Source organism: Garra rufa, chromosome 8, assembly GCF_049309525.1.
Source record: "Garra rufa chromosome 8, GarRuf1.0, whole genome shotgun sequence".
NCBI classification, from domain to species: Eukaryota; Metazoa; Chordata; class Actinopteri; order Cypriniformes; family Cyprinidae; genus Garra; species Garra rufa.
Genome location: NC_133368.1, coordinates 10,219,406 through 10,234,039, shown reverse-complemented (window position 1 = coordinate 10,234,039; position 14,634 = coordinate 10,219,406). Strand labels below are relative to the sequence as shown.

General features: G+C 36.5%; 1 protein-coding gene across 1 annotated transcript in view; it reads right to left on the bottom strand.

Moving 5' to 3' along the window:
• The window catches only part of cfap91 (cilia and flagella associated protein 91), a 28,949-nt gene extending 15,140 nt beyond the window's left edge, over positions 1-13,809 (bottom strand). Inside the window, exons 1-13 of the mRNA XM_073846309.1 lie at positions 13,719-13,809; positions 13,489-13,565; positions 10,409-10,566; positions 7,808-7,879; positions 6,807-6,863; positions 6,523-6,707; positions 6,167-6,344; positions 5,563-5,720; positions 2,391-2,573; positions 1,958-2,091; positions 1,749-1,862; positions 328-399; positions 107-253 (exon numbers count right to left, since the gene is read on the bottom strand). Of these exons, the coding sequence (XP_073702410.1) occupies positions 107-253; positions 328-399; positions 1,749-1,862; positions 1,958-2,091; positions 2,391-2,573; positions 5,563-5,720; positions 6,167-6,344; positions 6,523-6,707; positions 6,807-6,863; positions 7,808-7,879; positions 10,409-10,566; positions 13,489-13,565; positions 13,719-13,809 (1,626 nt within the window). The remainder of the gene's footprint in view (positions 1-106; positions 254-327; positions 400-1,748; positions 1,863-1,957; positions 2,092-2,390; positions 2,574-5,562; positions 5,721-6,166; positions 6,345-6,522; positions 6,708-6,806; positions 6,864-7,807; positions 7,880-10,408; positions 10,567-13,488; positions 13,566-13,718) is intronic.
• Positions 13,810-14,634: the final 825 nt, after the last annotated feature.

Below are 14,634 nucleotides of genomic sequence, written 5' to 3'. Positions count from 1 at the left end.
CAAGAACTGTTGTTTGATAGTGCTAAGATGCTAAGATAAGTATGTTGTTTTCTCAGTCAAAGTTACTTATTTTCATATCTTAAGCATTTATGTCTCTCGGTCTTACTCTTTCAGACTGGGTGTCTCTCTGTCTCTGCAGGGCAAGTGTGACCTGTTTTTCCGCCTCCTTCTTGTCCTGTTCCTCCTTCTGCAGTGCGTGGGTGGTGCGCAGTTCTTGGATCAGTTCCAAGCGTCTCTCTTTTCCCTCGAACATCTGACAACCATCAGATATCATTATCCATTCACATCGATCAGTTAGAAAAACACGCTCCACCCACTGGGCTTTACCTGATTCTGCGCAGATCTTCCTCTGAGCACTTTCTGCAGAAAGATAATGGCCAGTTCTCTTTCCTCATCTCCCTGTTTTAGACATAACATTCATATCTCAGAATGATAGATGTGTCATACAAAAAGAATTACAAAATAAATGATTCAAAGAAAGTCAATGTCAGGCCAAAAGTGTACATACACCTTGCAGAATCTGTAAAATGTTAATTATTTTACCAAAATAATAGGGATCATACAAAATGCAAAAAGTTTTATTTTTTATCTAGTACTGACCTGAATAAGATATTTCACATAAAAGACATTTTACATATATAGTCCACAAGTGAAAATACTAGTTGAATTGATAAAAACTACCCTGTTCAAAAGTTTACATAATATGCTTGATTCTTAATACTGTTTTGTCCCTGAATGATCCACAGCTGTGTTTTTTATTTTATTTAGTGATAGTTGTTCATGAGTCCCTTGTTCGTCCTGAGCAGTTAAACTGCCAGCTGTTCTTCAGAAAAATCCTTTAGGTTCCACAAATTCTTTGCTTTTTCACAATTTTTGTGCATTTCCAACAATGATTGACAATGACAATGATTTTGAGATCCATCTTTTCACACCGAGGACAACTGCGGGACTCATATGCAACTATTACATAAGGTTCAAATGCTCAATGATGCTTCAGAAGGAAAAATTATGCATTAAGTGCTGGGGGTGAAAACTTTTGAACAGGATGAAGATGTGTGCATTTTTCTTATTTTGCTTAAATATCATTTTTTTTATTTAGTACTGATCTTCAGAAGCTACAGAGAACACTTACATGTTTCCCAAAAGACAAAAAAGTTAAATTTAAAGCTCTTAATACATTGTGTTTCCTTCTGGAGCCTCAGTGAGCGTTTTAACCTTCTGTAGTAGTTGCATATGAGTCCCTCAGTTGTCCTCAGTGTGAAAAGATGGGTCTCAAAACCATACAGTCATTGTTGGAAAGGGTTCAAATATACAAAAATGCTGAAAAACCAAAGGATTTGTGGGACATGAAGGATTTTTCTGAAGAACAGTGGGCAGTTTAACTGTTTAGGACAAACAAGAGACTGATGAACAACTATCACCAAACAAAATAAAGTCTGGTAACAAAACAGTATTATGAATCAAGTGTATGTAAACTTTTGAACAGGGTTATGTGGTCTGGGTTGGGTCTTCTTTTATCTTTGTTTTCTATCTTTGCTGACTCTATCAGAAAGTTCTGCAAATGATTTTTGGGTCATGACCCACTAGAAACCATTAGAAAATCACAAAGTTGTGTTTTATACCTACAGGCTACCCAAACCGCCCCTTATACAGACATGTTTTGACTTGCAAACTGCACGCTTTTTCACCAAAAGCTAGATCTTTCTTGAAGGAAGACTTCAATTGTCTACAATAAACACGGGCTGTACCTCTGGGGGGTCTTCCACTGTAGGGGTTGGAGGTCGTGGAACAGGTTTTTCCGTCTTAAAGAGGAACCGCAGAGGCTTCTTTTCCACCACAGAAACTTTTTCCTCCTTCAGAGCCTAGAGGGAAAGGAGAGCTCAGGGGGATATCTGTCACTTCATACACCTCCTCCCACAATCTTATTAAGTGTGAAAAGCACCCAGCTGCTCATTACCTGATGAGTCTTCGTGAGCTCTAGTTCTCTGCGGGCTGAGCGTGTGATGAAGCCTTTAGTCACTTTAGGTCTTGGCACTTTGATTCGAGGCTCCATGACAGATGGAGAAAGACCTGCCTCCAGTTCTAACAGACCTGAGAAACACAGAGATATCACTGCAGGCTTGTACCACAAAGTGATTTAAATTTCAGCTATAGCTTAAACAGGTCATGCTTGTAAAATAACTTATTTTAAACTAAATAAAATACAAAAAGTTTTAAAATAGATAATTAACATCAGAATATATTGAACAAAGGTACATATTTGAATGAAAATGTTATTTGCAAATTAGTAAATCTTTCTAAAATTAAACTGATAAAAAAAGAGTTAACAACAAACTTTACTGTATCCTAAATAGTCATAAGGAAAACAACTCCTGCAAACATAAGCAGACCTTCATATGTGCTGAGAAAGTGACTCTTGACCACGTTGCGGTTGGAATTTCGGTCAGGGATCCGGCCAATCCGTGACAGAGGTGCATATGTCTGAAACCCATAATCTGAATAATCCTTTATAATATCACGTCTTTCCAGCTTTCCCTCCACATTCCTCCGTTTTGCCAGCAGCTTACGCATTGCTGTGAGAAACAGGAAAATGATACATAAAATTATGTCAGTTTTAACATGCCTATTATTTCATAAACCAGGATAATCTGATTTAAGTATGTAATCTAGTTTAAACACAAATGTCCTAACAGCTCTAAATACAGGCTATGCTTCATTTAGTTTAAGATTTGAATAAGTAATTTTGTAGAAATGAAGGCTTTATATCATGAATAAAAGACTGCAAGCATGGCACCTTTTCTGTGTGGATATAAATGTAGTAGAGTCATCAAAATTTTTGATCTGAAAATAAATATTTGAAAGTATATGCTAAAGTTAATTATATGAATGTTTCAAATTATACTAGCAAATGATCAGATAAAGACAAAAAAGAGAAGGTAAACCTATTATTGTCATTCAATATGACCGTACAATGATACTAATAATACTAATTGTATTATTTACATTAGAAAAAGTAATATCATTATTATTGAAAATTAATTGTGAACAATTCTTAAGAAAAGTATTATTATTTTAATTTCTGTGAAATATTGCAATATAATATTTTATCACAGTAGGATTTTAGATTCTAGTTGTTAATAAACTTTTCTTTAGGAATCTTAAATTCTCAAGGCCCCACACTCAATCCCAGACATGTAGCAAAAGGCTCCATGTCTATATTGTTGTATATTAACCATTGTAAGTGATCGAAAACCAAATTGAGTCACTTAGTATACAGCTGATAGTTATTTTATTTTAAGAACAATGTGTGAAAAAGAAATAATGTGTAAAATAAAGTCCATTGTATCTTGTTTGAGTGTCCTAAATAAAATTTTTCCAAAATGTTTTGCCTTTTACTCTTAAGTATTTAGTTTATCTTAATATAATTTCTTGTTCCTAAGAAACTTTTCTTTTAAAATCTTCATTTTTAACACTCTGTATGATTTAATCCCAGAGATATTGAGATGAGATCTCAATGCAGCTCCATGTCCAAATTTAGTATCCTACAAGTTTTCAACGATCAAAAACCTAAGGAGGCCCTTAAAGGTCATGGTGGTGGAAAAAAATCAAGGTGGCTAGAAAAAAATCTGGGTGGTGGAAAAAAAATTTGGGGTGGTGGAAAAAAATCAGGGTGGATAGAAAAAAAAATCGGAGTGGGAGAGGTATTAATAAATACAGTCAGTGCGTAGTTAAAGCACGGTTTAAGGACATTCTAAAACGCTTAATGTAAAACACTGGAGGACTAGTACACTAGTGATGCGCGGGTCGTCTCATAACCCGCGGGCCCCGCGGTTAACCCGCGGGTCGGGTTGGGGCGGGTAAAGAAACTGTCACTTTATTTGCGGGGCGGGTTGGGGCGGGTCATTAAATACAAAAAAAAAAAAAAAATCAATGTATGTTGCGTGCAATTTCCTATAGCTCATATTACATATTTGGGAATATCTATTTTCATATTTTATTAAGTTCTTTAATAAGGTTATCAACACGTCACGTCACGAAAGCGCCAAGCAGCTCCCGCTGCCAGCCACAAGCGCATCAAGCGAACGCTCATTCGGCTCTGCAGGCCTGGTGCTATGCGTATTTAAATCTCCTCTGATGCGCATTATCCTGCATTAGCCAAAATCATGACAGTCAACCACATCCAGTTATATGTGAATGAATGTAAATATTCGCTAAAAACACACAATAAAGACAGCAATGATGTAGTCAGGACTGTGGCGCCGGCTTGCTTTGAAATGTATTTGGTGATTGCGCCCGCTGCGTTTCCTGCACCCTAGTCATTTTAAACAGTACATAATAACGAAAACAATATCTTACAAATAAAAAGAAGCAGATTTTCATGATCAGAACTTCCTTAAACCAGTGAACCTTTAAACCTTTCAGTCCAAGGATCCAGTAAACGAATGCGTTCAAACAGAAAGTTCAAAACGATATTCACAAATGAAGCATACATACCCACATTTCTTCCGGCACCACTAACGTTACACCACTGATTATCTTGTTATTAATATGATTTGATTTATGGTTCATATTCATAATCGTACAGTATTGTTGCCAGTTTAAAGGGCGAAAAGCACTTTGGGTTTTCATTTGCATTACAATGCATAGTATGTCTATTTAATTGTCGCGGGGGCGGGGCGGATTGTAAAAATAGACACAGTACTGCGGGGCGGGCCAAATAATTTCATAATTGCGGGACCCGCGGGTTGAAAAAAACCCCGACCCGCGCATCACTATAGTACACACCTTACAGCATACAAAATATGAACAAAAAGCGCTCAATTGCACGTTATAGGGTTTCCTCCCATAAAGAATTTGCATCTTAATGAAGACAGTGATAAAAAAAAGACCAAATATGCTATAGAAATTATTTAAAAAATTGGCCTATATTTTGTGCATATGCAAGCAAAATCTTATTGAGATCCCCCATATCTCTGGGATTGAATGATGTAGGGCTTTGAAAATTATGATTCCAAAAGAAAAGTTTAATAAGAAGTAGAATCTAAACCATATTGTGATATCTTTAATATCCTTGTAGAGCATCTACAGAAGGGGTGTCAAACTACGGAAGTTTGTTCCTGGAGAGCTGCAAGAAATCCCTGCAGAGTTTAGGTTAAACTGTGCGCCAACACACAAACCATGTTGTTTTCAAATAAGCCTGAAGGACTTGATTAGCTGGATTAGGGGGGTGTTCCATAAAACAAGTTTACCCACATAAGTCAGGCTTATTTCAGTTAGTCTGACTTATTTTGAGCCAAATCAAGTGACAATAAATCAGACTAACTGAAATAAGCCTGGCTTATCTGGTAAACTTGTTTTATGGAACACCCCCCCAGGTGTGTTTAATTAGGGTTAAATCTAATCTCTGCAGGGCTGTGGCCTTCCAGGAACTGAGTTTGGCACCTGTGATCTAGAGTATATGGCCTAAAATCAAACACTTTCTAAAAAAACCTCACAAAATATACAGAATGGGTCCTTTGAAACCCTATGTAAATATAATGATTTATCTGACTATGGCCTCACAAATGACGTAGTCATTGCGGATCTTCTTAAGCCGGGCCTCCTTCTCCTGCTGGTGCTGGGAAAAGCTCACATCCAGTCGATCCATCTTGACCTCCTCCTGCTTCTCCTCCCTCTGACGCAAAAGCTGCACCAGCAGGGTCAGCCGTGCCTCCTGCAGCCTAACAAAACACACGACAAACAGTCAACAGGAATGTGTTTGTGCATCGTAGCAGTAAATTTAAGTGTACTTCTTTAGAAGTACTCAACTCTACTTTCCCACTGTTTATGTAATCATGAAGTTGTGTTTTTTGCAGCATCTTGCACATTTTTTAAGGTGCTGTGTCAAGCTGAAAGAACTTTTACACACAGAACTGCTCACCAATGTTAGTTCCAAAACAGTGGACCAATCAGAAAACCTTGGAGGCGGAGCAAGTGTTGTGAGCTTTTGCTTACAGTAGCAAGTTGGCATTGAAACATCAAGATGTGCTGTGCTTAAAAAACATTCCTGAGCATTGCGTCTCATCATGCGTTCTTAGACTCCTTTTTTTTGGCAGATATTCACCACATCCAGCTACAAAGTATCTTGTTACAATGCAAGTATCAAACTTGGTGAACTAGTGCTCACTTCTCTATTTCCTTCTCTCTGAATGCCCACTCCTTCCTCTCCATCTCCTCCATCATCCTTCTCCTCTTGTCCAGCTGAGAGAGGTCATTCAGCGGGGGCAGAGTTGCCTCCCAAGCTCTCTTCATTCTTGCCCTCTCAATCATCTCTACCTCTGCCAGCCCTGCAGGCAGCCCATGGCCTGAAAACAAACCACTGTTAGTCTCGAAACATCTCTCAGCAGCTGTCTGAACACAAACGCTTCAAGCTACACATGCGCAACATTGTCTCATTGTTGACCTGTATGAGACCTGATTACATAAGGCACTGGTGAGAGCCACTTATTATGTATTATTAATATTATATTCTGTGCTGTTTACCCCATGTGAGTGTGGCCAGTGTGAGCAGCTCTGGGGGGGCTGTCCCTGGACGAACCGCATAGTCTGGAGTGAAAGGGTCTGTTTGTGTCTCACTCTCACGATAATCAGTCTGAACTCCCACGCTCCGCTGGAACGGAGTGGGGGAACGCTTTTCATCTCCATCCGAAGCAGAAAGGAGGTCAGATCTGTGAGAAGTTTTTGGTAGATCATACAGTACTGTAGGTATTGAATGAATAACTCTATTAACAGAGCAAGGCTGAAGTGACAAGCACCACTTGACTTACTTTGGCAAAGCAAATACAACATCAGGAGGAATCTGTTGAGCAAAAGGAATAAGAGGACTGAGAGAAAGAGAAAGTGAAAGAGAAAAACGTTATACTTATTTGTACATTTCAAAGGGGAACCCCACCGATTAAGACTTGTGTGACTTAACATAAATTATGTCTTTAACTGAAATATGTAGTTGAAAACTAACGGTTTTTACATATTTTGGCGCCATTATTTTGATGATGTGAAATGGTTGCACTTGGTGAGTAACTGGCGCTACATGTTGCTATTTTTAATGCACCACTACTAAATAAAATACTGATACGAAGCCACATTGTGCGGCTTTTAGTTGTCATTTTCAGTCAAAGGGCAACAAAAGAAGCATGTAAGTCTTTACAGCTTTTCTAGCGATAAGAAGAGGAGAAAAGAATGGGAAGATACATGTGGACAAATAAAACTTCCTAAAGACCTGCATCTTTGTTCTCTCCACTTTAGCCCTGATGCCTTTGAGGCTTTTAGTCAACCAAACGTACTGAAAGAGCTTACAAACGGCAGAGACAAGAAACGATAGATGCCATCCTGGCAGGATGTAAACTAAAGGACTTTCTCAGCATGGGTTTCACTTGATATCCAGGGACGTTTAGACTCCTTGTGTGAAAAATACTAATGGTATGGCATTTGGTTTAAGCCTATGCTCATTTCAGTATTTTATTTTCCAATTTGTGTTGTGGTAAAAAAAATACCATCAGGTAGTGACAGAAGGTCACCAAATGTAATTATCTGATGTAATCAAAATAATGGCACCCCCCATAGTCCAAAATATGTATAAAACGATTTGGATTTTTTAAAATAACGTAAATCTTTCATGGGTTTTCTACTACATATTTCAGTAAGAGACATCATTTACGTTATATTAAGCCATACAAGTCTAAATACTCAGGGTTCCCTTTAACTATTAAAAAATAAACTCAAAATGTTTAGTTAGTGTCACCTACACTCATTTTTCTATATGTCCTACCGTTTGAAAAACTTAAAGCGGTCCGTTCCTGTCACATCTGCATGGTTTGGTATATGTATCTGAGACACAACCCTTACATGGACACAAAAATTATAAAGGATTATTAAATCATATTGAATATGCAGCATACGCTATCACTCAAATGTTTGGGGTCAGTATGATTTGTCACTTTTTAAGAAATTAATACAAAGGTGGTGAAGAAATGGTTAGCAGACAAAAACATTAACGTTTTGCAGTGACCCAGCCAGAGTCCTGACTTAAATCCAATTGAGAATCTGTGGAGGGAGCTAAAGATCAGGGTGATGGCAAGGAGACCCTCCAACCTGAAAGAGTTGGAGCTCATCGCTAAAGATGAATGGGCAAAAATATCAGTGGAGACATGCATAAAGCTGGTCAGCAATTATAGGAAGTGTTTGATTGCTGTAATAGCCAATAAAGGCTTTTCTATTGATTATTGAGAAGGGTATGAATAAGTTTAGACATGCCACTTTTTGTTCAAATGTAAATAAAAGTAATATTTTTTTTTCCACAATGATGCCATCGTCTTATTATCTTTTGGGAGAAGCCTGTGTCATTTCCGGTCCAAAAAAAAAAAAAAAAGACTTGCTGGTTGAATAAAAGTAACTTTAAGTTAGAATTTGCCAGGGGTATGAATAATTTTGGCCTTGACTGTATATATATATATATATATATACAGTCAAGGCCAAAATTATTCACATATATATATACAGTCAAGGCCAAAATTATTCATATATATATATACAGTCAAGGCCAAAATTATTCACATATATATATACAGTCAAGGCCAAAATTATTCATATATATATATACAGTCAAGGCCAAAATTATTCATATATATATACAGTCAAGGCCAAAATTATTCATATATATATATACAGTCAAGGCCAAAATTATTCATACCCCTGGCAAATTCTAACTTAAAGTTACTTTTATTCAACCAGCAAGTTTTTTTTTTTTTTTGGACCGGAAATGACACAGGCTTCTCCTGTATATATATATATATATATATATATATATATATATATATATATATATCAGTCGTGGCCAAAAGTTGAGAATTACATAAATATTGGAAATTGGAAAAGTTGCCGCTTAAGTTTTTATAATAGCAATTTGCATATACTCCATCCAGAATGTTATGAAGAGTGATCAGATGAATTGCACAGTCCTTCTTTGCCATGAAAATGAACTTAATCCCGAAAAAAAAACTTTCCACTGCATTGTTAAAAAGGCTTCAGGGCGTCCAAGAAAGTCCAGTAAGCGCCAGGATCGTCTCATAAAGAGGATTCAGCTGCGGGATCGGAGTGCCACCAGTGCAGAGCTTGCTCAGGAATGGCAGCAGGCAGGTGTGAGCGCATCTGCACGCACAGTGAGGCCAAGACTTTTGGAAGATGGCCTGGTCAAGAAGGGCAGCAAAGAAGCCACTTCTCTACAGAAAAAAACATCAGGGACAGATTGATCTTCTGCAAAAAGTATGGCGAATGGACTGCTGAGGACTGGGGCAAAGTCATATTCTCCGATGAAGCCTCTTTCCGATTGTTTGGGGCATCTGGAAAAAGGCTTGTCCGGCGAAGTAAAGGTGAGCGCTACCATCAGTCCTGTGTCATGCCAACAGTAAAGCATCCTGAGACCATTCATGTGTGGGGTTGCTTCTCATCCAAGGGAGTGGGCTCACTCACAATTTTGCCCAAAAACACAGCCATGAATAAAGAATGGTACCAAAACACCCTCCAACAGCAACTTCTTCCAACAATCCAACAACAGTTTGGTGAAGAACAATGCATTTTCCAGCACGATGGAGCACCGTGCCATAAGGCAAAAGTGTTAACTAAGTGGCTCTGGGACCAAAACGTTGACATTTTGGGTCCATGGCCTGGAAACTCCCCAGATCTTAATCCCATTGAGAACTTGTAGTCAATCCTCAAGAGGCGGGTGGACAAACAAAAACCCACTAATTCTGACAAACTCCAAGAAGTGATTATGAAAGAATGGGTTGCTATCAGTCAGGATTTGGCCCAGAAGTTGATTGAGAGCATGCCCAGTCGAATTGCAGAGGTCCTGAAAAAGAAGGGCCAACACTGCAAATACTGACTCTTTTCATAAATGTCATGTAATTGTCGATAAAAGCCTTTGAAACGTATGAAGTGCTTGTAATTATATTTCAGTACATCACAGAAACAACTGAAACAAAGATCTAAAAGCAGTTGAGCAGCAAACTTTGTGAAAACTAATATTTGTGTCATTCTCAAAACTTTTGGCCACGACTGTATATATACACATATACACAAAACAGGTACTTATATTGTAATAATATTTTGTAATAATACAGACCCCAAACTTTTGAACAGTACTGTACATAAATTATGAGCACTGCAACAGAACATTAAAATAGCCCAACAAGAATTCACGGACAAAAAAAAAAAAAAAAACTCTCAAAGAAAGAAAACAGCTCAATTGTTTGTTGTATAACATGTGAGGAAAATGTGCAAATCATTTCTTCTGTTTTCTTGTAAGATTCGCGCATCTAATTTAATATTTATAAAGGACTATTGTCTTGTGTGCAGAGTGGATGAATCTTACCCTGTCAGTAGCTGCAGGGCCTGTCTCTTCTGCTCCGCGTAGCCCCGCCAACGCCGATCAATGAACGCGGGCACAGGGTCAGTGGCTTCAAGGCGCAAGGTAAAACGGGGATGATGTGGCAGATTACTAAACATGGAGTTAAACTCAGGGACCTTCCGCTGATAGAGACAAAACACACTGTTTGTACTCTTAAAAGCTCATAACATACATTTTCATTATTTATTGGTGCACTTATAATGTTTGGAGTACGGAACGAAACGTCTCTCCACCTTTCTTTCAATAAAAGCACACATTCAGTTTCTGGGAAAAATGTTTTCATAGTACTATAAACTTTTATTTCCAAAGATCAGGGACATTTTCATTGCTCACAATATGAGTCTTTTAAGGTTTCTGATGTGTTTAGAATGAAACTAAAATGTTCATGTTATTTCAGATTTTCTAAATAACTGAATTACATCACAACACAGTAATTCTCACTGGGAACTTTAACTAAGCTTAGCAAAGATTTCAACCGTGTGGTCTCTTTGCCATTTGTGCCATTAAATATTTTCACATAAATGTTTTTGTGCTCATTTGCACAATCCTGAGGATACGAGATAAAAGAAATTTGTTGAATTTGTTCAGCTCTGAATTTCTATTTTTCTGAATTCTATCTGAATTTTTATTTCTTACCAATGGCTAGACTGTCCTACACAAGAGAGAATTCATCATGTGATAATGACTGGCTGTAGATTGTACAAAAAGATTAACAAATAAAAGCAACTGAAATGTTGATTTGAGACTGTAGGGTGATCTGAGAGACATGAAACTAGCACACTGCCAGGAACAAATATGTAGTTTACTGTTTAGTGGTCATTATACCCAAATATATGACCACAGAATGCAGTGACTGACCAATCATAATCAAGTATTTCAGAGGAACCTGTAATAACACTAAATAATCACTTCAGTGTCAGCAGGGTCCACCATTTTATTTATTCAATTACCTAAAACAATGTAACAGTTCAGACTTGCCACATGGGTCATTCCGTGTCAAATAAACCAAATTTCAGAAACTTCTCTGGCTCAAATTTTTGATTTTGCTAATATTTTTTTCTGAAGAAAGATAAACATGTATAGTGATGAAAGCCAAAATATTAAATGTCATGAATGAATATTTACTGAGTAATCAACTATTTTGTAGAGGGGGGTCAAAATGGCAATTTTCACCTGAGATTCAGAGCCAAATTACAAGGGGTTAAAATGACTTTAGAAAGAGCAGCATCATAATGTTACTTTTACACAGAAATTGGTAGTTTTATTAGTAAAATCTGTTGACTTTAGCAATCTTTATTACATTATGTGCCAAAGGTGACCATTCAAAAATGGGGAAACAGCACTTTTCAAGTTTTTTTTTTCTCTCCAAAGTTTATATGCCTCTAACTCAAGAAGTATTTAAGATATCTTAACTGAACTTTCCTTTTGGCATCCTCACTTTTAAGGCCTACATGGTTCGGTTCCAGAGATATTGGAATTTCAATATGGCTTTGGGGTAATTCATTCAATTGTAGACAATTTCAGTGGTCAAAACCCAATGTGGGTTAATTTGCAAAAAAATGAGGCTTCTTTTCTTTTAAAGAGAAATGTCTGAAGAAGAAATAATGTTAAAATTTGAGATTTATCTTGTTTCCTTCCTGCTTCCACCTATCTGAATTAATTTTTACCCCCTTGTAATTTGGCTGTAGTACACTGAAAAGTGTGCATTATGTTTATTTGAATGCATTATGTTTTAATACATTGTTTTGTCATTATTTAAAGATGTACAAGGGTCAAAGACGTTAAGATGTCCAAAAGTTTCCATAGAAATCATATTAAATGTAAGCAAAGTGTCTACTTTTAAGATTGCAAATACGTTTTTGGAGAATAACATGTCAAAATTTGGTTAAGATAATGTTACACTGTCATTCAGTGTAACACAAAATTTATTCAAAAATTGAAACAACATGCTTATTCCGACTTCGACATATTAAATACATAAAAGAATAAGGGAACATATTAAATTTTATTGTGTTTTAAATTAGCAAAAAAATCTTACTCACAAATGGGCAAAACCTAGGATAGTGGCAAGTTTTGAAAATGTAGACTTACAACTAACTAGTATTTTAGTATTTGGGGTGAAATTAATTTGTCTTTTAATATGTCATCAATTGATTTTTGTTGTAAATATGCCTGACAAGATTGTTACACTGAATGACATTATAGTGAGTCTCTTCTGTAAATTAAGGAAACATGTATGATATTTATATTTTGCTCAGAAAAAATAAAAACGAAAATGCAATTACAAAAACAATAAACTTATATATATATATGTTTAAAAATTTAAAAATTTATTGTTGTTATGCTTAAACCATTTTTCGTCTTTGACCCACACCTATTTTGATGTGTTGACTAACATACTACAGCGCATGTAGAGTATCTGATTGTAAGTTTAACTCCAGTGTTTTTCAATTTTATATTTAAAGTTAAATAATTCTAATATACTAAATTCCAGCTTCAATGTTACAAATGTGAAATTACAGATATATTTTAAGTATATTTAAAACATGGAAGTATATTTTAGTTTAACATAAAAGCTTGTCAGTAAATTCAGCAATACACTTTATTTCAAAGACAATAATAGCAATTATGTAATAACATGAAATTATACTATTAGTGTATTATTTCCGTAACAAGTACTACGTACTATTCAAGGGCAGCCTTGATCTCAACACCGCAAAACATGCATCTTTAAGGCTTGTTAACTTACTTAAATTCAGCTACAATGTGTTACATATACTGTAAATTCTGTTTTGGCTAAATGTATTTCCTCTTGCTCAATCACAAGTCACTCGGAGTTCATCAAACTTGAACTTCATTTCGCAGTGGGAAACGACACAGTGTTTGTGTTTTCCGGTTGCCAGTGTTTACACAGAAGTAGCGGCACAAAATCTAACGTGACTGCAGTTCAAGGACTCGCATTGGCTGCGTAAATGTGCAACATTTGAAACATTTTAGTACTCGATTAGCTGTGCTGTGCCATTTATGAGCGTCTCTCAACTTACCACACGATCCACTGAGGCATGAGCTCGGAGGTTTTCCCTGGCGTGATCCACATCAGCTGACAATGTGTATACTGGGTCTAAAAACAACACCATCATACACAATTTAGCCTAATAATAACAACGTTACAGCCTTTTTAAATCGTTAATTACACAAAATGTAGTTTCTTATAAGACCTGTATATATTCACGGTCAAATAGGCCAATGATTTGCACATTCACACGTAACTCACCGTACAAATAATCATATGTCCTCTGTTGTCTGAATCCCCTACCACTGCCCTCATTTTTCTTCTGAAATGTGCGTGTCACAGAGACGCTCATGTCTGCTTTTAATAGGTATGGCTTTTATTTGTAAGAGACTGGGGTAATGGTTACCATGGAGATCGTAAACATCCGACCACGTCACTACCGCAATCAAACAGCTAGGGGGCGATCAAAACAAACCCACGACAATCCTCCCCAACGTCATACGTTTCCAAAAAGTTGTTTTTCCGGTCTGAAATTTTTTACTAATTATTAATTCGTAATTAACATAAACACGTGGATGTAGACAGGCTGCATTATGTGTCATGAACTTGCAGATATACTGGAAGGTAAACTGAATATCCTAAATTTGTATTGACTGCTTTTTACCTTAAAATGTTACATTTAAGCTGATTTATTTTAAAAGATTTATCATTTTAAACCGGTTTCACAAACGAGGTGTCTAGTCCTAGACTAAAATGTAAGTATGAGCGGTTTCAACTGAAAGAAACTTGCACTGACTAATCTTAAAATACATCAGAGCCTTTGTTTTTTTCGCAAGATGCACACCAGCAATGTTTTTTTTTTTTTTTTATCTAAGCACGTTTGTAAAAATTACTTAAATGTCCTAACTGAACTATGGCCTAATCCTGGCTTAGTCTAAGCTCTGTCTGTGAAACCAGGCCTAAAAAGATCAACATTTACCCTAAATTCTCTGGATTGTATCCAATTTTCATGACAGCCTTTTCAAAGCTTTTTTTTCTGTTTAAAATATTTAGGTTGTAAAAATTCTGTCTAGTGTAGGCTATCCACCTTATTTTTGAACGCGTAAGTAACCTTATGAGTGAGACTATTTGCACTACAAACCAGTGTTCAGAATTAATATTGCATTAAAATATTATA